Source organism: Heloderma suspectum, chromosome 9, assembly GCF_057233095.1.
Source record: "Heloderma suspectum isolate Gila_16-S chromosome 9, 16-S_ref, whole genome shotgun sequence".
NCBI lineage: Eukaryota > Metazoa > Chordata > Lepidosauria > Squamata > Helodermatidae > Heloderma > Heloderma suspectum.
In genome coordinates this window covers 13,355,410-13,378,254 of record NC_139466.1, presented here as the reverse complement: position 1 = coordinate 13,378,254, position 22,845 = coordinate 13,355,410, and the positions used below count along the sequence as shown (strand labels likewise).

The 22,845-nt window shown below is 46.3% G+C and overlaps 1 protein-coding gene across 1 annotated transcript in view; it reads left to right on the top strand.

Annotated features, from left to right (window-relative positions):
- NRK (Nik related kinase) overlaps positions 1–22,845 on the top strand; it is a 138,309-nt gene that overhangs the window by 38,821 nt on the left and 76,643 nt on the right. The window contains exons 4-10 of the mRNA XM_084813733.1: positions 6,668–6,790; positions 12,703–12,813; positions 14,286–14,376; positions 16,675–16,805; positions 18,582–18,636; positions 19,631–19,709; positions 20,677–20,852. Coding sequence (XP_084669859.1) covers positions 6,668–6,790; positions 12,703–12,813; positions 14,286–14,376; positions 16,675–16,805; positions 18,582–18,636; positions 19,631–19,709; positions 20,677–20,852 — 766 coding nt within the window. The remainder of the gene's footprint in view (positions 1–6,667; positions 6,791–12,702; positions 12,814–14,285; positions 14,377–16,674; positions 16,806–18,581; positions 18,637–19,630; positions 19,710–20,676; positions 20,853–22,845) is intronic.

Here is a 22,845-nt window from a genome sequence, read left to right as displayed (position 1 = left end):
GACAATACTGGTCTAGGTGGACCAGCTCTCTGAGTCACTATGGGCAGTAGAGGACACCGCGTCCTTGCTGACTGGCTCTCTGCCTGCCAAACAAGCAAGTGGTAGCAATGATGGGAGGGAGGAGGAGGAGAGCAGCTGGTGACAATGGTGAGAAGGGAGACTCATGGAGGGAGGGGCCCATTGAGGGTGTCTTGCCCAAGGGCCCTCCAAAACCTGGAGCCAGCACTGACTGGAAGCCCGCCCCCCCCCACCCGGAAAGGGAGGGCAATCATTGAGGGCGCGTCTCATTCAGGAGTCTACGCAATAAACAGAGCTGACGGTTAGCTCATTAATGATAATACAACTTACAATGGGAACATATCAAACAACCAGCCCGGGTGTTAAAATGATGGCTTGTTTATGGGAGAAAACAATCTGCTTGTATAAATGCAGTTCTTTGCACTGTGCTTTCCTTTCCGAAAGCATGGAAGATGGATGGACAGGCACCTGGTGCCGTTTTTCAATCATGCTTGCACAATTGGGGCCCGGCAATTGAAGGCGGCGATTGTGTATATTTTGCTGGTCTATGATGATGAAGCAACGCAGCCTCTTCCTGCTCATTTCGGCACGATTATCTGTTTCCAGAGATAGCAAGTAGAAGATTTCCTGTCAGTTCGCAGCAGCCCCTGCTGTGCTTTCATAACATCCTTGTCCCTCGCATGCCAGCCGTTCGCTCGGCGAAATCTAGGCCACTGCAGACGCAGCGGCAGCGCGACTGAGAGGACAAGTTGCAGATGCAAATGTTGCTTTTTATCCCCCACTTTAAAAAAATAAAAAAGAGGAGGGAGAGGAACATTTTTTACTTGCCGCTGCCCCACTTATAAAGGGGTGTTCCAATTATTGTACAAAACTACCACCTGGGTAGTGGAGTAAAGGGGAGAGCAATCCTATGGGGATAGATGGCCACCTCCGAATGCCTATCCAATGCAGGGAAGGAGGAGCGCAGAGGAGCACGTCTCCTCCACGCTCTGGCTACCCTGCATTCGTGGCTAGATAGCCGATTTCAGCTGCCTAGCTGCGGGACCTCGGAGCACAGGGTGGGGTGGCCAGACGACACATAGGAAGTGTTGTACCGGCACTTCCAAGCTCCTGCCCCTCCCCCAGGAACACTCCGCTTCCCCCGCTCCATGCTGCTCTTCTGAGCACGGAACACGGGGCCTATCTGCACTGCCTACAAGGCGGGGGGGAGGACAGTTCTCGGGGAACCGACCAATCCTATAGCCGTCTAGCCGCTGTCCTGCAGCCATAGGATTGCGCCCTCAATTAATTGAGCTGCCTTCTCTTGAGTCAGACTATCCAGCCCAGAGCTGCTCCTTCTGACTGGTTGTAGCTAAGATTTAATGTCAAGATCTAACAATAATAACAACAACAATAATAACAGCAGCAACAGCAACATTTTATTAAAGTCTTTTCCTAGTTGCTGAAGACGTTACTGCAGGCGTCAACCACATGGACACATTTCAGTTTTAATTAACTAATTAATTAATTAATTTCAAACACAAAATAACCCTGAGAAGCACACTCCTAGGGTGCCCTTCGTACGCATGCCAAGTTTCCGGTGTCTAGGTTTCACAGTCTTGGCATATGGCACTGAGGGGCGGACAGACAGACACACACCCCTTTTATTATTATACATTTGTTTTGTCGCATAGACAACCCTCTTCTCCCCTCCCTGCTGGATCCTGCCAGGCCGGAGGCAAGCCAGAACAGAAACTCACATGAGAATATAGCAGGCAGCCTCTTCAAAAGTCAGGCAAACAAAAAGGGTTTCATCTGGCACCAAAAAGGTAATAAAAGACGGTGCCAGGTGTCTTATAGAATATACACGGTGTGGAGAAGCAGGACGTTTCTCTCCCTCTCTCCTAATATTAGAACCCAGGGTCATCCAATAAAACTGAAGGGTGGTGGGTGTTTCAGGACAGACAAAAGTAAGCACACGTGTACTTCAGGGGTGGGTAGAAAGTAGATTTCGATCTACTGGTAAAGCTGTGATGATTTGCAGTAGATCAGCCCAGGTTTCTGACTCCCAATTGTTTCACAATAGCAACAAGAATAAGTCTCTTCCCCACCCCCAGCACACACACACACCAAAGATTAGGCTGCAAACATGAAGGAAACCACTGCTGTATTTCTGTGTGAGAGAGCTGTGAACTCAGTTCTGGTACCGAAAACAAAAAGGCACCCTGTTCCTTAATTCTTAATGATCTCTCCACCCCACTATTTTGCACCTGACCCTGGCTGGGCGGATCTGGTTAAGAACAGTAGATCCTGCAGGTTTGAGGTCTGCACACCGCTGGCGTAGTTAACCTGTGGATTTTGCTGCCAGAAGATGTGGTGAAGGCTGCCACCTTAGATGGCTTTAAAAGTGGGTAGACAAATGTAGAGAGGAGCAATCTCTCCATGGCCATTGATGACGGCTATTGTATGCTCCCCCTAGGACCAGAGGCAGTTGCTGGGCAACCACAGTGGGGAAGGGCTCATGTGGGAAACAAGATGTGAAACTGCATAGGCCTTTGGTTCTGCTGTTCTTCTGTTAAACTGTGGGTGTTGATCCTCTTTCAGGCTGAGGGCTGTATGCCATTTCAGAGAAGCTCTCGGGGGCCACATTCCAGTGGTGGGTGGAGGCAAAGGCAAAGGGAGAGGGACCAAAAATATCAGCATAGTTTAGCTTAGAGCTCTTAAGGCCAGCAACAAAGCTTAGGAGAGGCATTTCAACCTTTTCAGGTGGGGGAGAGGACCTGCACAAAAGCCAGGAAAACACCTAATAATCAGTGGTTGGGGAAAAGGGGTGGGGCCATCTTGAGAACCCCAGAGGGCTGCATTTGGCTCCCAGGCCTAAGGTTCCGCACATCTGTGTTAAACCTTTCTGGGGAAGTAGTTCCACAGATGGGAGGCCACAACTGAAAAAGCCCTGTCTACAGTTTCCATCCAGTAGAGTTGGTGGGGCATGAAGCAGGGCTTCTCAGGCCGATCTTAATGGCCAGGAAGGCAGTCCTTTGATTGTACCCTGGATCTGATGATCCTATGAAGCCTCTCTTGGCTCCACTCTGATTCTGCAAACCCTATTCCATCTGGGCAGGTTTCTCTCTCCACAAATCCTCCATGAAAAGGCTTCTCTCTTTTCTTTTCTTTTTGGACACCTCCATCTTTTAAGTGGCTGCAAAACACATTTGCTGTGTTCAAAGGCTCTGGCAACGGCTCAGCTCAGCAGTTCTGGGACACCCCCACCCACCCTCCATTCATCTTAAGCTTTGATCCCGAGCCGCTTTATTGTGACTTGCTCAGGCAACAAGCCAGATGCTACAGTGGTCACCATGAGATGATCTGTCCATCTGTCAGGAAGAGCCATTTGGGTGTCTTATTTCTGGGAGGGGCATGGGAACTTCTGGTGGATCTGACAGTCCGTGTGGTTTTCACAAACCTCTTCCCTTACCAGCCAGGCTTCCTGTTATATGATAGAGTGAAGTGGGCAGGGCACTTTCGGCAAGATCAGAGTCTCGTTATTGAAGGGGAACAGTTGTAATCAGGATGGCAAGACACACCAGTGCACGAAGTTGGTGCGTCTGCTTGCTTTGCACTTCTGCATTCATGATGAAAGCAGATGCAGTGTTCGGCACTGTGGTCTCATAATAATACTTTCCCATTTTGTGCGGTGCATTTCAAATATCCTCTATGTATGTTGCATGCTTTGCTTCAACCAAGTCAAGCCTGCAGGATACCCAGTATTCTTAGTGCTAAATTGCCGTTTTGCAGGGGGTGGGGGAGAGTTTGCGATATTAATGGCAAGGCAGGCCCTAGACCAAGGGTGGCACTCCAGATGTTTTGGCCTACAACTCCCATCAGCCTTAGCCAGCATAGCAAACAGTGAGGGAAGATGGGAGTTGTAGGCCAAAACATCTGGAAGAAACAGCAAGAGGGGAAGGCACTTATGTGTCCCAAAACAGGAACAAAAAATGTTCTCAGGTGACTGAAAAAAAATTAAATTATGCCCAATGCATTTCGGAAAGGACTTTCCTCCCTCAGGCGCTGCTTATCTTTCTCCAAATGTGTGGCAAAGAATCCTTCCAATGCTTCTGCTCCTGAGGAAGGAAAGTCCTTTCTGAAACGCATAGAGCATAATCAATTTTTTTTCTGGCACCTGGGAATATTTTCTCTTTTGTTTTGCAAAACATTTGGAGGGCTGCAAGTTGCCCACTCCTGCCCTAGACCAAAAGGCGCTCTAGGAAGGGCCACAGTTCACTGGCAGAGAGCATGTTCTGCATGCAGATCACCCCAGGTTCAGTCTCCAGGTAGAGCTAGGAAAGGCTCCTGTCGGAAAACCTGAGGAGTTGCTACCAACTAATGTAGACAACGCAGAGCTAGATGCACTGGTAGCGTGACTTGATCTCCTTACCATTTGTTCAGGTTCTGGATACCTTTTTTTTTTAGTCACAGCTTCAGTGAATAATTTGCATGCACAATTTATCCCTGCCACATAAGACGATAAATTTTCACTCACAGATCTGATCACCCTCGCTGACACCCTTTGTTGAATGGGCAGTGTCATTGTCCATTTCCCTGGGAATTTTTTTTCCCTGGGAATTTTTTTTAAAAAGGTTAACATGACACCAGCCATGCAGGGCATTGTTGCCGGCCTTACAGGTGAAGGGGAACTATTCCATTCTATTTGTTTCAGCTGTGGAGGGTTAACTATGGGCAGCCTGTGACAGCTGCCCCCACCCCCAGGTCTGGTGCCCCAGGTTGTTGCCTAGTTTGCGTGACCCTAAATCCAGTGCCAGCTCCAGGTGTTTGGGAGGCCCTGGGCAAGACACCCTCAGTGGGCCCCTCTCTGCCTTCTCACCACTGTTGTCATCACCTGCTCTTTCTCCTCATTGTTGTTCCTATGGACCCAGGGAACAAGTAGGCTGGGGCATCTGCTACTCTTCCTTCTCGCCACCACCGTTGTCTGGGCCAGAGCGAGAGGCAGCTGAACAAGTAGCTTGTGGTGGCAAAGAGCAGGAGCAAACCAAGGGGGCTCTTGTCAATGGGCCCCTGCTGAGGGGTGGGTCCTTGGCTGGTGCCCTATCATGCCTACCCTTGATATCAGCCCTGCTTCCAATGGAGGCTGTGAACCATGCACACTGCTGGGATGGTGGGCAGTTCGGCCATCAAGGTTTGTCATCAAGCCACCTGTAGGAACTGTGTTGGTGGATCAGCCCTGTCTTCCTGTTCCCAACATCAGATGTGATTCTCACCACCACCATTGTCTGGGCCAGAGCGAGAGGCAGGTAAACAAGTAGTTTGCAATGGCAAAGAGGAGGAGCAAATCCAGGGGGCTCTTGCCAGTGGGACCTGCTGGGGTGTGGGCCCTGAGCAGGTACTTGATCTTGATACTGGCCCTGCCTAAACCCATCTCTGAATAGTGGTGTGCTTAAATCCACTTTGTGCATTTATGGCTGAAGCAAAGCATGATTTTTGCTTCTCCAACGTGTACAGTCTTCTTTTTTAACTGAAGAAGATAAGTAATGTTTGAGGAGGGGTCATCAGGACATGGAATTATCCATCATGTGAACTTTATTTTCCTTTGAGGTTAAAGGTGTGTGCTTTGAAATGTAGATATGAGCGGGTTTGGAAATGGTTTCTCAATGTCAACAGCACCCATCTGCACCCAGAAATGACTTACATGACATCAAGCAAGCAACATCCCCTTGGCATATCAAAGCTTGCTTGATGTTGTTGACAGACCAGATAATATCTGAGAAAAGTGTTGAGTGCAACAAAGGAGAATGTCAGAACAGCCCCTCTGGATCAGAACAAAGGTCCATGTAGTCCAGCATCCTGTTTCCAATGGTGGACAGCTAGAGATTTCCGGGAAGCCCACAAAAGGACATGAAGGCGTACAGAACTCTCCTCCTGCTGTAGCCCAGGAACTGATTTTTAGTGCTAGAATGCCTCCAAACATGGAGAGTCAATTTAGCTGTTGGGCTAAAAGCAATTGATAGACCTGTTTTCCAGACATTTGTCTAATCCCACTTTAAAGCTGTTTGTTTATTTCTTACATTTATATCCCACCTTTCCTCCAAGGAGCCCAAGGCAGTATACATGATCCTCTGCTTCTCCATTTGATCCTCACAACTACGCTGTGAGGTAGGTGAGGCTGAGAGGCAGTGACTGGTCCGAAGTCACCCAACGAGCTCCATAACTGAGTAGGGACTCAAACCCAGGACTCCTGAGTCACAGTCCAACACTCTGACCTGTACACCACACTGGCTTTCACATTTTGTGGCAGCACATTCCATAAATGCATACTGCATTGTGTGAAAAAGAAGGACAGACTGCCTTTGGTCTGTCCTGAATCTACTGCCTGTCAACTTTATTGAGCGTTGCAAGCTTCTAGTGTGATGGGAAGTGGCCTCTTGGGATGGGGGAGAAGAAGTCTTTCCACTTTCTCCACACCTTGCATAATCCACCAGGATGTTCTCCGTTGCAATGAATGCAACCTGCACAAGACAACTGCCCTGAACTGCCCTGAACCCTTTCCTTGGGCTCAGCTTAGGATTGTGTGGAACCCAGATACTCTCTGCATATTGACAACCTGCAATCTCATCTTCCCACCCACCCCTTTTTTTCTTCTTTCTTTTTTCCACAGGAGGAGGAAGAAGAAATCAAACTGGAAATCAACATGTTGAAAAAATATTCCCATCATCGGAATATTGCAACGTACTATGGTGCATTTGTAAAGAAAAGTGCCGGTCAGGACGACCAGCTGTGGGTATGTACCCAGTTCCCTTTGTGCTTTATTTTAACATCCATATTTGGGAGTTCAGTTACTCTCAGTTCCCATTTAGGGATGATTCTGTTCCTTTATTCTTCCTCTAGTTCGCCCTGCTCTACATTACGTTCCTTCTGAATTCCAGTTTAGCTAAGCAGTTTCTCAAATTAACCCTGAAGTTGTATTGTGTGTGGTTTGCCACAGTTTTCTTGGGCCTCTGTATGTTTTGTTTTGCATCTTTAACATCAGCTGTGGCGTTCCTTTCGTGTGTGCCGTTGCCTTCAGGGACATGGTTGGTGCAGGCCCAGCCCTCCCATTAGGCAGAGTGAAGCAGTCACCACAGGTGGCAGAGGCTGGGAGACAGCAGCAAGGTGCTGGAGGAGAGAGCTGTGGGCCAGGCAGCCTGCTCTGCGCCCCCTAAGTTAGCCTGCTGCCTTGAGGTTCAGTGGAGGAAGCTGTCCCATCATCACTACTAAACACAGATTAACCTGCCAGTCCAGCTTTTGTATATGAAATGGGAAGGGGCACCATCTTGGTCTTCGCCTCAGGCAGCAAAACGCCTTGGGACAGCCTTGGGTTGGTGGCAACGCATGAGAGGGTTTTGTCAGCAGCAGCCCATATGTTGCCAGCTCCAGTTTTTGGAGGTCCCTTGGACAAGACCCCCGAAATGGGCCCCCTCCCTCAGTGAGTCCACCGTCTCACCACCATCATCTCCAGCTGCTATTGCTCCTCGTCCTGTCTCCCATCATTGCTGTCCCTTGCTTGCTTGGCAGGGAGAGAGCCCGGGAGCAAATATGCATCGCGTCTCTTGCTCCTCACCACCACCACCATTGTCTGGGCCACAGCGAGAGACAGGTGGACAAGCAAGCTGCAACGGGGAAGAGGAGGAGCAGCTCCAGGGGGCGCTTGCCCATGGGCCCCTGCTGGGGTGTGGGCCCTCAGCAGGTGCCCAACCATGCCTACCCTTAATGCTGGCCCTGGCCCCGTATGTGGGACTCCCCACCGCAAGTGGTTAGGTCATCTTCTTCTTTAGCTGTGTTTTATTGGCAAGTGAAGACATTTCTTTCTTAAACAAGCATTTGACCCCGCTGTTGCATTGGAGGGGTTTCTTGACTGTAAGTTGTTTGTGCTCATCACTGCTTTTAGCTTATTAGGGAGCAATCCTATGGCCCCTAGACAGAGTCTGGGGGGCCACAGGATATTTTGGATTCCTGGATCTGAGGCCAGTGCTCCGACCTCAGACTCAGGGGTCCGAGCTCCCCACCTCTCCCCTGCCCCCTCACAGCTGACATGGGGAGAACCGTACTGGCTGCCTCTATGAGCTTGCAGACATGAGCTTGGAGAAGAGGGACAGGGGGTGGTTCTGTGGTTGGGTAGGGGAGGAGACCAGGGTGGGCAGCTTACAAAGAATCCTCCGACTGCCCCAGCCTCCTTCCCTCCCTCTTCGCAGAACCCCAGCTAGACGGGCAAGATTGCCTGTCCAGTGAAAATGCAGGGCGAGAGGAGCACAGAGGTGACGATTGCCTCTGCACTCCTCCTGCCCTGCATGGGATGCCCGTCAGCCTCCAAGTTCGGATGCTGATGGGCATCTCCTAGGATTGCACACTAAAAAAAATTAATATTAGTTATCATCTTAATGTTTTTATATTTTGTAAGCCCCTTTAAGCAACATTTTGGAGAGGAAAGGGAGGGGTTTAAAAATAAAAATTAGTAAATAAAACCTCCCTTCCCCACCCCTATGTCACCAGTGTACACAAGTAAATTAAGAACATAAGAAGTGCATGCTGGATCAGACCAAGGGTCCATCTAGTCCAGCACTCTGTTCATACAGTGGTGGCCAACCAGCTGTCGATCAGGAACCCACAAGCAGAACATGAGTGCAACAGCACTCTCCTGCCCATGTTCCCCAGCAACTGGTGTACATAGGCAGACTGCCTCTGATACTGGAGGTAGCACAGAGCCATCAGGACTTGTAGCCATTGATAGCCTTCTCCTCCAGGAATTTGCCCAGTGCCTTTTTAAAGCCATCCAAAGTGGTGGTAGGGAATTCCAAAGTTTAACTATGTGAAATTTAGCTATGTGAAGAAGTCCTTCCTTTTATCTGTCCTGAATCTCCCAGCAAAGGTTCTAGTATTTTGAGAGAGGGAGAACAATGTCTCCCTATCCACATTCTCCACACCATGCATCATTTTGTACACATCTATCATCTCTCTCCTTCCTCACCTTTTCTCCAGGCTAAACAATCTCAACTGTTGTAACCTTCCCTCATTGTTTTGTCTTGACATGCTTTCATGAACGCTCCCATCAAGATGCTTTTGGTGCAGCATTCTACTGCACGCATACGCTCATGCGCCTTTTGTAAGGCAGCACACCAAGGATCCTTGATACAACTGTACACACTATCCCATCAAGTTTGCTTGTTTATTTTATGATGTTTTACTGATGCATACAAGTGCATATGAGCATGGGTAAAACGCGGCTTAAAAAAAGAACCTGGATGCAGTTGTGTGAGTAATGTCAAGACTGGTTTTTGAAGTGTTTTATCACCATGCATCTTCACATTGGTGATGTAGAGGTGAGCGGGGAGACGCTAATGAAACTGGAGTTGTGGAAAGTTGTGACAAATCGCATGCGCAAAATTCAGACATAAAAATATGAAACACTGGATAAGTCTTGGGGGGAGAAAAATATTTGATCTACCCTAAATAATTCCCAGTACATTGGTTCCACTTTGAAAACAAGGCCAACCAGGTAATTTGGAACTCCAAACTCCAGGAAGTCATTTTGCAAGTATCCCTATTCCTGTTTAGGAATTGCAGGGAAGGCTTTGGGCCAATAACTCTGTCCAAAGAGGGCTAGAATGAGGGTGCACTCAGTCAGCATGTGGTGGGCTGGCTGGCAGCTGGGAGACAGAGCCAGAACAGGCAGAGGTACCTAGGACAAAAGAAGGAAACCACAAAAGCGACACTAGAGAGTCTGGGTGGAAAAGTCCAGCCAGGCGTGACTCAGAAGTACTTATAACCAAGCTAGGTGACTACTGTAACATGCTCTACATGGGACTGCCTTTGAAAACTGTTCAGAAACTTCCGATTGTACAGAATATTGTGGCCAGACAGTTGACCAGGGCCTGTTACAGGAAGCATGTGACTCCCTTGTTACAGCAGCTTCACTCGCTATTGGTCTGTTTCCAGGCAGATTCAAAGTGCTAGTTGACCTATAAAGCCCTATACATCTTGGGACCAGGCTACCTGAAAGACTGCCTTCTCTCATACAAGCCTGCCCAGTCCTTCAGATCTTCTGGAGAGCCCTTTCTTTCAAGACCATCGCCATCAGAGACACGTTTGGGGGCAATGCAAGAGAGGGCCTTTTTGGTGGCCACTCCCAGGCTGTGGAACTCCCTCCCAAGGGAGGCTAGGTTTGCTCCCTCTCTCAAGAAACACTACAAGGGGCACCAGTGCACAGACCAGGGGGCTCTTGGCTGAGCCTTCCTGTCGTATAGTATCTGGAAGATACGGCCTAATATTTGGGTATGGAGGATCATGCCTAAGTGTAAAACATTGGACTCAGTGGCCTTGACAAATGGCTGCCCCAATGGTCATTTTGCACAGTTGTCCATAAAATTAGCAGTTGTGATCAGAACAAAGGAATCTAAAAGAAGCAAATGTTGTAGACAGCATTAGGAGGTGCTTTAGTTATATTTTTAAGGGTTATTGCAGGCAAAACGGGGGGGGGGGAATGGGACCATGAGCAAGTAGTGCACTGTGTGCATGCATGGTAGGCTTTTAATGCTAACACCAAAGACATGTCTGGCAAATGCATAGACATGGAATCCATTGACTTCATTGCTGTGTTCATTGCTTTTTCAATGAACACAGCGCTTTGTACACGTTTCAGAAGGGATCTCTGGGGAACAGGAGAGTGACATCCTAAAGCCAACAAGAACTGGTCAAATTCTGGCACTGGGTGACCCAAGTTTTATTATCAGGACCAAAAATCCCAATGCACTGAAAGGATAAGCTCTTCTTTCAGGGTTCTCCAAAGTTTCTTTGAACAGACAGTGACTTTGTAAAGCTGCTGATTGAAAAAGGCAAGACGTTAAAGCCCAGACTTAAGATCTTATCATAATCCATTCACTATTTCAGAAGTCAACGTATGGCAATACAATCCCTCCCAGAACTTGCCAGCCACTGGATTGGCATGGTAGATGTTAAGAAAACATTGTTAGAGGGCCTTTATGGTGGTGGCACCCTGTTTTAGAATGCTCTCCCCAGAGAGGCTAGCCTGGCACATATATTGTGGTCTTTTTGGTGCCAGTAAAGACCTTTTATTCTCCGAGGCATTTTAGTCCATCAGGCTTTGTTGTTTTTAAATGCATTATGATTCAATGTTAATGGCTAGTTGGGGCATGCTGGGAGTTGTAGGACATTTTCCTGTCTAAACATGCATCGGATTGCATCCTTATTGTATATATTTTTTTGATCTTAACATTACTGCTGGCTTTTATATTGTAGTTTTACACTTCTAAAGTTTAATATTATGTTTTATCATGTTGTTGTATCTTATGGTTTTAACTTCTGTGAACCACCCAGGGAGCTTCAGATATTGAACGGTATAAATAAATAAGTAATAAATAAACACATGATTTAATTCAATCCTACATGCACAGGAGGCTAACATACACTTAGTTCAGATGTCACAACCAAACCATGGTCTGGTTCTCAGGAACAGTGTTGGGGCTCACATGCTCCCTTGTCTCCACTCCTCCCTCCTTTCACACGACCCAGTTCCTTCCTAGCTTTCTTGTTTGTTCTCACCATGGCTTGCCTTGGCATCCAGTTGGGACAAAGTATGCTTACTTAAATCCATAGTTTACCACCAAACCAGAATGAGAAAGCTAGTTTAACCCATGATTGCTGATTCAGGTTTGGTCACAACTATGGCTTGTGTTAACCATAAGTTGCCAGATTGGGACCATAGCAAGTAGGGTTATTATGACCCATACAGTGCTTAAGGGACTCAGAGCATGCACGGAGAAGAGGGAGGTGGTGGAGGAGGGGAGAACATGTAAGCACAAGGCACAGCTCTGACTTCTTCACACAGTGCATAATTAAACTATGGAATTCACTTCCATGAGATATAGTGATGGTCACCATTTTGAATGGCTTTAAAATGGGGTTAGACAAATTCATGGAGGAGAAGGCTATCAGTGGCTACTAGTCCTGATGGCTATGTGCTACCTCCAGGATCAGAGGCAGTCTGCCTATGTACACCAGTTGCTGGGCAACATGAGTGGGATGGTGCTGTTGCACTCACGTCCTGCTTGTGGGTTTCCCGTGGGCAGCTGGTTGGCCACTGTGTGAACAGAATGCTGGACTAGATGGACCCTTGGTCTGATCCAGCAGGGCTCTTCTTACGTTCTTATGTCATCTGAGCTGGGCTGTAGCATGACATTTTAAGTTGCTTCAAGTAGCACGGTAGTTGGGTGCACTCCATTTATGGTTTGCTCTGGAAATGCTGGGATTGGGCCACCAGTGGACCAAACCTGGAGCAAATGTTTTTAATGAAGATTTTTTTTTGAAGAGAGCCAGTGTGTTGTAATGGTGAGAGTGTTGGACTGGGAGCCAGGAGATCCGGGTTCTAGTCCCCGCTCAGCCATGGAAGCTCACTGGGTGATTTTGGGCCAGTCACAGACTCTCAGCCCAACCCACCTCACAGGGTTGTTGTTGTGAGGATAAAATGGAGGAGGAGGATTGTGTAAGCTGCCTTGGGTTCCTTAAGGAGGAAAAAAGGTGGGATATAAATGTAATAAATAAATAAATAAATTGTTCATCATTGTACATCTAACTAGACAGTTTGCATTTTACATAGCCCTCTGCATTTTGCAATCAATCTGTGTTTTTGCCATTCCCCAGTTAGTAATGGAATATTGCGGAGCTGGGTCTGTAACAGATTTGGTGAAGAAGACGAAAGGAAACTGTTTCAAGGAAGACTGGATCGCATATATATGTAGAGAAGTTCTCAGGGTGAGTGTCGTCTTAATGACATTTTGGAGAAAGCATCAGTGTTGCTTTGATACTGAATTTGAAATAACATGCACATAACAACATGTATTGTGTTGATCTGTTGTAAACCGCCTTGGGAGAGTATACAGCCTACCATGCAGGCTCGAAATCCATTTAATAATGATAATGATTATGGTGATGATAATCGACATCATGTATACTAATAGCAAACTCATGTGCAGAGTTATGATGGCGATATAGTCTAGGAATGGGTGAACAAGCAACATTCAAGAGTGCCAGGATTCTCTGAATATCATCTTGCCACTCATCTCCTGCCCGATTCCCATACGTGTTTGCGATCACTGCTTGCTCTGCGCGAACAGGAAACTGGCGTAAACCAAGCAGCAATCGAATGAGAGATTTGCGCAAGTTTCCCCAAATTTGCCCAATTTGTGCAACTTTCCTCCATAAACAAAAGTGGGGCTGATTCAATCCATGGAGGAAATTTTCACAAACTAGGAAATCTGCGCGAATTGAACTGGGAATTGGGAATGTGACAAACGCGAGCGCGTGTTTGCCAAATCATGAATATTTTCAGTGGACACATGCTGGCCCTCACGCTCAAGTGCAGAGCTTCCAACAGGGTATGCTCGCATGTTTTGTGAGCAAAAATGAAATTCTAATACATCCCTAATGTAGTCAAAACAAGGCTACTGAGAAAGGAGAAGGAGAGATCAGCGTGCTTGGGATGAACCTCAAGATTTGCAGAAGTACAAAAAATCTGTAGCGCAAAAGAACCCAAAAGGCTCAATGATAGGTATGGGTGAACTCACCCCTTCTTGCACCATGTGCCGCTCGCTAGACCCCCGCCAGCTGGCTGACCCTGTTCAGTGGTCCATGGACACACAGTGTCCCATTACTCTGCCAAGCCACCATTTTCTGCAGAATGGTGGCTTGACCTTTTTTGTATATCACCATTTTACATAAATGGTGGCCGTAAAGAGGTCCATTTACACAAAATTACAGGCGTAAATGGTCTTTTCTACCATCAAGGTAGCTGACCTTGTATGTGGAACTGGTAGAATTTCTAAAAATGCAAACATGGAGAGTCTTAATTACACCATCTTACCTAGCAGCCTAAATATGGCTTTCAGGAACAAACAGCTGTATTTCTCAACGTTTGGGGTGCCTGCATGTGCCATGGCCAGTGCTTCCTCCTTGAGCTAGCCTATCTAGATAACACAATGTCAACAACCATCGCAGCAGGAAGGCAAGTCACCATACAGTCAGCGGTCCTGTCAGAGGCCCATTTCAGCACGTTCCTAATGATCAAATCTCCCAATAACAGAATCTCTCTCCCACCACGCCTGGAAAAGTATCCTTGGTGGGAGAGCCTATCATTTCATCCCCTAAGATAGGAGCCCTTTCTAGTTGCCACTGAACGAAGCACCAAAGGGCAAGAAAGCTAAATCTGTGTGATTTTCTTCTTCTAGGGATTAGCGCATTTACATGCTCATCATGTTATCCACCGAGATATTAAAGGGCAGAATGTGCTCCTAACAGAAAACGCCGAAGTAAAACTAGGTATGTGATCCTTGTATTTTGGATGGAGACTCTGATGTGCTACCAAATGTATCTCTCTCATTATAATGCTCAAGGATCAGCCAGAGGATAGAGATGATTTAAATTTATCAATAGTGTCATGAAGAGACTGGATTGTCAACAATAATATTTCTTTAAGTGTTTTTTTTTCCCTTTTAATTTTCTCTCTTTCTTTGTAATGTTCTCTTGGAAACATACAGTAAAGCTTTCTCCTCAGGTGAAGGAAATCACCAATATCTCTTTATGGTCCCTCAGTGAGAATAGCGAATGAGTTTGGAGAGTATCTTTAAGGATTTGTTAAATTTTTGTGAAATTGTTACGTCAGGCACAGTCCTCCAGCTGATTCCCATATGCATGACCGTTGTTTCTGCAGCTTTGAGTGCTGGTTGGCGTGAGTGAACGTTCAAATGCAGATCATACACTGTAGTCAGAACATCCCACCTTACATCTCATCTCCAACTCAAATGGCATCTCAGCAACACTGTCACATTGTCTCAGTTTAGACAAAACAAGAAGCCACGGTTTCCTGCTATGAGGATGAGCTGTGTTAAACCACTGTGCTGCATGCTTCCCCCTTCTTTTCTTTTGGGCCTGTGAGGAGAAGACTGAGAGCTTCCATTTTCCATTTTAACCAAGTCACAGTTCTTTGTGACATCTGAGCTCAAGGAACTGTGGTTTGTTTAAGCTATTGTTAGTGGGAACAAGCCAGAATCAACCCATGGTTTCAAATCCTGGCTTGTTCTCAAATTATAAACAAAAGCACAGTTCCTTAAGTCTGTATATTATATGGAACTGCAGTTAACTTCAAATGAAAAGCTTTACTTCCTTGAGGGCACAAAACAGGGGAGGAGAGAGTGTGCTAACCTGAGGCTCGCCACAGCTCGTTCTCAAAGAAGGAAACCATGGTTTCTTGTTACATGTAAGCCAAACCTATATTTTCATGTATTTGTCCCCTGTTACTATTGTCTATCCTCCCTCCCTTCCGTTGTCTCTGTCACTGTCAATTGTAAGGTCCTCTGGGCAGAGACCCATCTTTTTTATCACATTACTCTGTAAAGTTCCATGTACATTGATGATGCAATGTGAATAACAATAAATATTATTATTGGGGCTTTCATTTATTCCCATGGCTTAGTCATCTAAATTTTAATCTGTTAAGGGCTCAATCCTATGCAGATACGCGGCTGCCTCTGAACTCGGAGGCGACCACGTATCCAGTGCAGGGAAGGAGAAGCACGAGGGGATCGTTTCCTCCATGCTTCTCCTGCCCTGCATTTGCAGCAGGAGGGCAGAGCGGGGGAGGAGGATGTGTCATACAGGTATTTCTGCCCTCCCCACCCCTGAACACCCTCCAGGAACGCCCCATTTCAGCCGCTCCGCGCTCCTCTAGTGAGCACAGAGCATGGAGCTGTTCTGCGCTGCCTCCAAGGCAGCATGGAAGTGGGGGGAGATCAGTTCCCAGAAAACCAGATATCCTATGGCTGTCTAGCCGCTGACAAGCAGCCATAGGATTGCTCCCTCCATAAATCTAGTAAATGTGCATAAAATGTTTGTATTAATAAAGCATTTGTTCTGAAGAGGGAAAGAAGCATTCTTTCTTTGTTTTTAGATTATTCATGCATGTGTCAAAACAGCCACTATCTTAGAAGAGGCATTCCCTTCTTTATGACAGAGCAATGCCCCTTTCAAGAGGCTATTAGAAGAGGCATTACCTCCTGTGAGAGAGAGAACTAGGAATGCTTATTCCAAGGGGGTTTTAAAAGAGGCATTCCCTTCTATGTGTGAGAGAACTACAAATGCCCCTTCCAAGAGGTTATTAGAAGAGGCATTCCCTCCTATGTGTGTGAGAGAACTAGGAATGCCCCTTCCAAGAGGGTATTCCCCTTCTTAGAATATGGCTGCCATCCACAGATTTGTAAGTGCTTACATTTTTTTTAAAAAAACCCATTAACATTGTGTGTTTTTTAAACCTGCTGTCTGAGTAGCTGGGAGCACATTTTTAATCAATTGGAAGATTATAATCGATACTGCTTGGCTGACTAAACACTGCAGTCCTAATTATCGTCCTCGCCATAACCACCTTAAACACAATGCTTTTCATTGGAATTGGTTCACATATTGAGCTGCATACCTTTGAGCAAGTGATGAGAAATCAAGGGACATCCCTGCATGTGTATATTGGGTCCTCATCTTGTGATAAATATGTAGATACCAACATAGCATGTGGCTGCACACCTGCCTTATTTTCGTCATTGCTTTGTGCCTGGTTGGCTTTTGCAGTGGATTTTGGAGTAAGTGCTCAACTAGACAGGACAATTGGCAGAAGAAACACATTCATCGGGACTCCCTACTGGATGGCCCCCGAGGTCATTGCTTGTGATGAAAACCCAGAATCAACATATGACTACAGAGTAAGTCCTACTACTGCTGCTTACTGTCCTCTTGCCAACTTCCTGCCCAAGCATTTGGCCAAAGCAATAAAAACACACACTTTGTTCTCACATGCATCCCCCCTCCCTTTGTGGAAAAAATGATTTGATTCTTCTCAGAATCAACTGCTGTGCTCAGCACCACTACAATCTACCTTGCCTCCACCTCATAAATATTGCTTTCCATTCTCTTCTGCATCCAACTTTCCTCTGTCCCCTATTCAGACCATTGCCATTTCTTCCTCAGTTTCCCTTCTGGACCTAAGGTTGAACCCCTGCTTTGCCCTGCTCACTTCACGTCTTGACTGTTGCAATCTCCTCTCCTCTGTTTTCTTCCTCAATGCCAGTTCAGTCAGTTTTCAGTAAGGATGGGGGAGAAATTCTCACTTTTGAACCAATAAGTGAACCGAAACTCAATTATACTTCTAAATTCACACTTCGCAGAATTTTGTGATGGCATTCTCCGGTTTTTTTAAAAAAGCATATACCTGGGGAAATTGCACACTGATGCATGCATTCGTGAAAATAAAGTTCAAGAATGTATTATATTAAGAAAGATTCTTGCAAAAATGTGTATATTAGTCAAGTGTGTGTACAAGAATGCACGTATTAGGAGAAATGCACACAAATATCCATATAATTTTATGTGAACCTAAAAAAAAAAATCTCAGTGTTCCATATGAACCAAACTTAATATTGAAAAAATGAGAAACTGACATTGACAGATCCACTAGTTTTAACTTCCTCCCTTCTACACTTCGCTGTAACTTAAAATCATGACCAATGAGCACAATAAACAGGCACATCACCAATACATAGTTTAACAGGGATATTATTATATTAAGCAATAAATATTACTAATAAATAAATAGATCAATAAGGGTCAGGAATAAGGATGTGCGAACTCACCCCTATCCAGGTTTTCTGGACGTCTGCCCAGCTTCTGCCCCTGCTCGCCAGTCCCCAAACCGCACTCGAGCCCCTCCCATGCTTAGCAAGCAGCCCACACTCATCCCAGTGGCCTTGTTGAGCTCCACGGTCACCATTTTTTTAAAAAAATACAATGGCGATTGCAAAAATGCGCATGTTTTTGTACGGGCGAAAATGTGCATTTTTGCAAATGTGCATATTCTCATGTGTCAAATGCACATTTTGAGGAGGTGCATATGTGTGTGAAAATGCACATTCGCAAAAGTGTGCATTTTCGTGTGTGCTCAAATATGTGCGTTTTTGCAATCACCGCTTTATTTCTCAAAAAATGGTGACTGCGAAGCTCGATGAGGCCACCAGGGTGAGTGCAGGCCGAGCGCGGGCAGGGGGCAAGCAGAGGCAGAGGTTCAGCAAGTGGGGCTCAGGGGTGCAGGTAGGGGCAGTTCCACTGGATTCCCAGACTGAATCGGGCACCTGCACCGTCCCTAGTCAAGGAAAATAATGAAAGACATTTTGTTGCCTCTGTGATGTGGTTGGAACTGAATCAATTTAAGCCAGAAAGGTTTATATCAGGCTTGAATAACTTCTTGTCCACCAAGCCAAACAAAGTCCATCAGCCATTATTATTTGTCCTGATATGCATGTGCATGCGCATGCATGCACAGACACACTCACACTTGACCCCTCACCTGTTTTGGCAGCCATAGGCAGGCAATACAAGGAAGATTTATCATACCCGTGGAGGCCTCATTCACCTTGGTGGCGTAAGTGGTGCAGGCCAACATTCTGTTATCATTTTTACTGTATTTGCTCTCTCTTTTCCTTTAGAGTGACTTGTGGTCGCTGGGAATCACAGCAATAGAGATGGCCGAAGGAGCTCCCCGTGAGTTAGTTGTGCCTCACCATTTGTTACATGATCAAGCTTCTTGTTGACAGTGCCCTTGTAAACCATTGGTTGAATATCTATCTTTCCAAGTATTCACATCTTCCAGTCAAGCACCCTTGTGGTTACTAAAGAGAATAATAGCTTTATTTTATTTGTTGTTAAGAGTAATTAATTCCCCACGCACGCATGAACTGGCCACACTGTTGCCCAAAGCAAGAAACTTTGCTAGTACTCAGCATATGTTAGCACAACCAGTACCCACCCCCTTTTGAAGCCACTGTGTGGTGGGAATCCAGCCTAATACGCTTACCACGTCTGTTCCACAGATCCCCTTCTCCCACTGCCACAGCTGCAAGGGTTGTGGTTTTCTGGGTCAAATGATACAGACAGAGGAACTTATGAAATAACATGGCTTCGGCAACTGGACAAAATCACATGACATAAGCAATTCATTTGGCTTGCTTCAGGAGCCAAGCACAGGAAGCACATAGAAAAAGGAGGGGGTTGCTTCACACATGCATGTTCATCAGGTGAAGGACTTCATGTGTGAATGGGGCTGCACAGTTCAAACATACCTCGGGTAGAACTTTCATATCACATCAAGTGATCTCAGCAGGTCTTTTCAGTGAAGTTAGTTCACACATTTAGCATCTTGGCATCACGGACCAGTTCAGACATGCACTGTTACATGAGATAATGGCAACACCCCATAAAACCTCGCATGTGCTGCCATGTCATGAACTTGATGCTTTCATATGAATGCACCATCACAGAACATCATAGATAATGATCGGATCGCTTTGCACGCAGTGCTTCTCAGTGCGGTCCCTTAGCGCATTCAGCTGCCCACCATCAAGCACACGATGAAATCAAGTGTAGAGAAATCAAGTGATAATGTGCATGTGTGAACCATACCAAAGTGTCCATTTTAACAGTTTGTGTCTTTTTCTTTCTTTCTTTCTTTCTTTCTTTCTTTCTTTCTTTCTTGCAGCCTTGTGTGACATGCATCCCATGAGGGCGCTCTTTCTCATTCCACGGAACCCGCCCCCAAAACTGAAATCTAGGAAATGGTAATGCACATCTTTTAAACGGCAATCAATGCTAGCATATCAGCTTGCAGTACAGTTCTGTCTGGTGGCAGCTTTTATTTGAATTCTTGAAAGTTTTCTGTGCACCCCAGACACTGTGATGTTATAGTATCCGTTGGTCTAAGGTCTTATGCACACTGGCATTTTGGCCATTGATGTAACATCCTTTGTGCAGACTCCTGGTTTAGATGAATGTGGGCTACATTCAAACAGAGCAAGGAAACAGTGGAGGCTGGTGGCTCCGATTTTGGTGTGGCTGCGAATTCGTCGTGGGTTTCAGTCAGAAGCAGCCAGAACTCCAAGGTGCTGAACCTATTTTGGGGACACGGTTCAGCACTCAGGCCCCAGGCTCCGCACCACTGTGATAGCTTGCCAGAAAAAGGAGCCACAGAGCTGCTATATGCTGCAGGTCAGCACTGCAGGTGTCCAGAGGATGGTATCCCAACTGCTACTTCAGTAAAGGTCAGGTGACACAGGGAGCCAGCAGTGCTCTGCCTGGTCCCGTAAAGCTTCTGGATGTGGCTTGGCTCCTCGGTCTGAATAACTGATCATACTCTAAGCCAATGGAGGCTGGAGGCTCCAGTTTGGTGGGCTGTGAATCTATCCTGGGTTTCAGTCAGAACCAGCCAGAATTCTAAACTCTAAACCGAAATTGGAGCTACCAGCCTCTACTGCACTGAGCTGCTCTCCGCTGGCATCACTTGTCTTGACCACCTCCCTGGGCCAGTACTGGCCAGACCACCAGCTCTGACACCCATAATGCCTTGCTCCTTCCCTTTCTTTTGACTAGGCCTGCCTCCATTATGGGCCATGCGCTGCCCTGCACAACAGCTTGGCAAAGCTTGTTGAGGCATCCTGTCAAACTCTTTGAGGAGAGACAAGAGAGAAGCCCTGAGTGAACTGCAGTTTTCATCAATCAGCATCTGCTTTTCCTTTCTCTGTTTTCTAGGTCAAAGAAATTTCTTAACTTTGTCGACAGTTGCTTGGTTAAGAACTACATGCATCGCCCAGCAACAGAAACCCTGCTCAAGCACACCTTCATCAGAGACATGCAGAACGAACGGCAAGTGCGCATCTTGCTGAAGGACCATCTAGACAGAACCAGGAAGAAAAAGGGAGAGAAAGGTAAAATCCATAATACTGCCAGCTTCATCCCTGTTAACTTTCGCAATGTTTCGTATGGAAGGGAAAGGAATGAAGACTGGTTCACACATTATGTAGAGACAAACTTGGGGTTGCCGTTGAATGTACACACTCTCTGGGCAGAAAACAACAGAATGAAATTTAATAGGGAGAAATGCCAAGTTCTGCACCTAGGAAAAAGAAACCAAATGCACAGTTACAAGATGGGCGATACGTGGCTCAAGTACAAGCAAGAAGGATCTTGGAATTGTTGTCCAACACAAGCTGAATATGAGCCAACCATGTGATGTGGCTGCAAAAAAGGCAAATGCTCTTTTGGTCTGCATTAATAGAAGCATAGCTTCCAAATCCCAGGAAGCACTAATTCCCCTCTACTCAGCACTGGTTAGGCCTGATCTGGAGTACTGTGTCCAGTTCTGGGCACTGCACTTTAAGAAGGATGCAGACAAGCTGAAGAGGGTTCAGAGGAGGGCAACAAAGATGATTAGGGGACTGGAAACAAAGCCCTATGAAGAGAGACTGAAAGAACTGGGCATGTTTAGCCTTGAGAAGAGAAGACTGAGGGGAGATAGGATAGCGCTCTTCAAGGAAGGCCAGGATCTCTTCTCGATCATCCCAGAATGCAAGACACGGAATAATGGGCTCAAGTGAAAGGAGGCCAGATTCCGGCTGAACATCAGGAGAAACTTCCTGACTGTTAGAGCAATACAACAATGGAACCAATTCCCTAGGGAGGCGGTGGGCTCTCCCACACTGCGGGCATTCAAGATGAGACTGGACAGTGATCTGTCAGGGATGCTCTGGCTTGGATTCCTGGAATTGAGCAGGGGGTTGGACTCGATGGTCTTGTAGGCCCCTTCCAACCATACTATTCCATGATTCTATGATTCTATGACAGGGAACCTCAGCCAATCCTGGTTCCCTATTTAGTATACCTGCATGACAGAGGTATCTGTAAATATGTTAGTTGCATTCACACATTACATTTTTAGGTGCACACTTGCAACATCTTGTGTGCACAAAAAAAATCGTGTGAAACTCTGTTTTCATAAGGATCTGCCTTTACAAATATGCACTGAGAGGATTAAGCCAGAATTTCAAAAGGGTTCACTCACTACCTGACAAATTCCTAAGGAGATTTGAGCACCTCTGAACAAGGATAAGATGGATAAGAATGTTTTGCTTTTTTTGGCTCAAGTTATGATCCAAAATCTCCAAAGGCACTATAAAGAAGCCTTGAGTTGGATCCAACCCGTGTGCAAGCAGATGTTCACTCACACAATGGGACTTCTGCTTACACAACAGGATTTTCCTGTCCTCTCCTCCCCCCTGAAGCTCCTTGCGTGTGCCCCAAATCTCCCCCAGAGGGTCCCCCAACAGTCCAGACCAGATTGGGGGTGGCGGCAAAGGGCTGGAGGCATGAGAGGGAAATATGTTCCACCACTGGTTCCCTCCCACTGCCAGAATGATACCATTGGATACAACCCCTCACATTTAAGCATTAGCCTGATCGCTGTAGGCCACCAGGAATTGCATGCAGGGGAGTGCATGGAATTCAGTGCAGGTGCATGAGCATAATGCCATGCTTCATCAATATACATGGTATGGAGAAAGTGGATAGGGAGACATTTTGTCCCTGTTCGTCCCATAATACTAGAACCCAATAGGGTCATCCTGTGAAGCTGGTTGGAAGAAGATTCGGGACAGATAAAAGGAAGGACTTTTTCACACAGCACATAGTTAAACTATGGAATTCATGACCACAAGACATAGTGATGGCCACCAATTTAGATAGTTTTAAAAGGGGGTGGACAAATTCATGGAGGAGAAGGCTATCAATGGCTACTAGCTCTGATAGCTATATGCCAGCTACCTCCAGTATCAGAGGTAGTATACCTCTGTATACCATTTGCTGGGGAACACAAGGGTGCTATTGCACTCATGTCCTACTTGTGGGCTTCCCATAGTTGGCTGG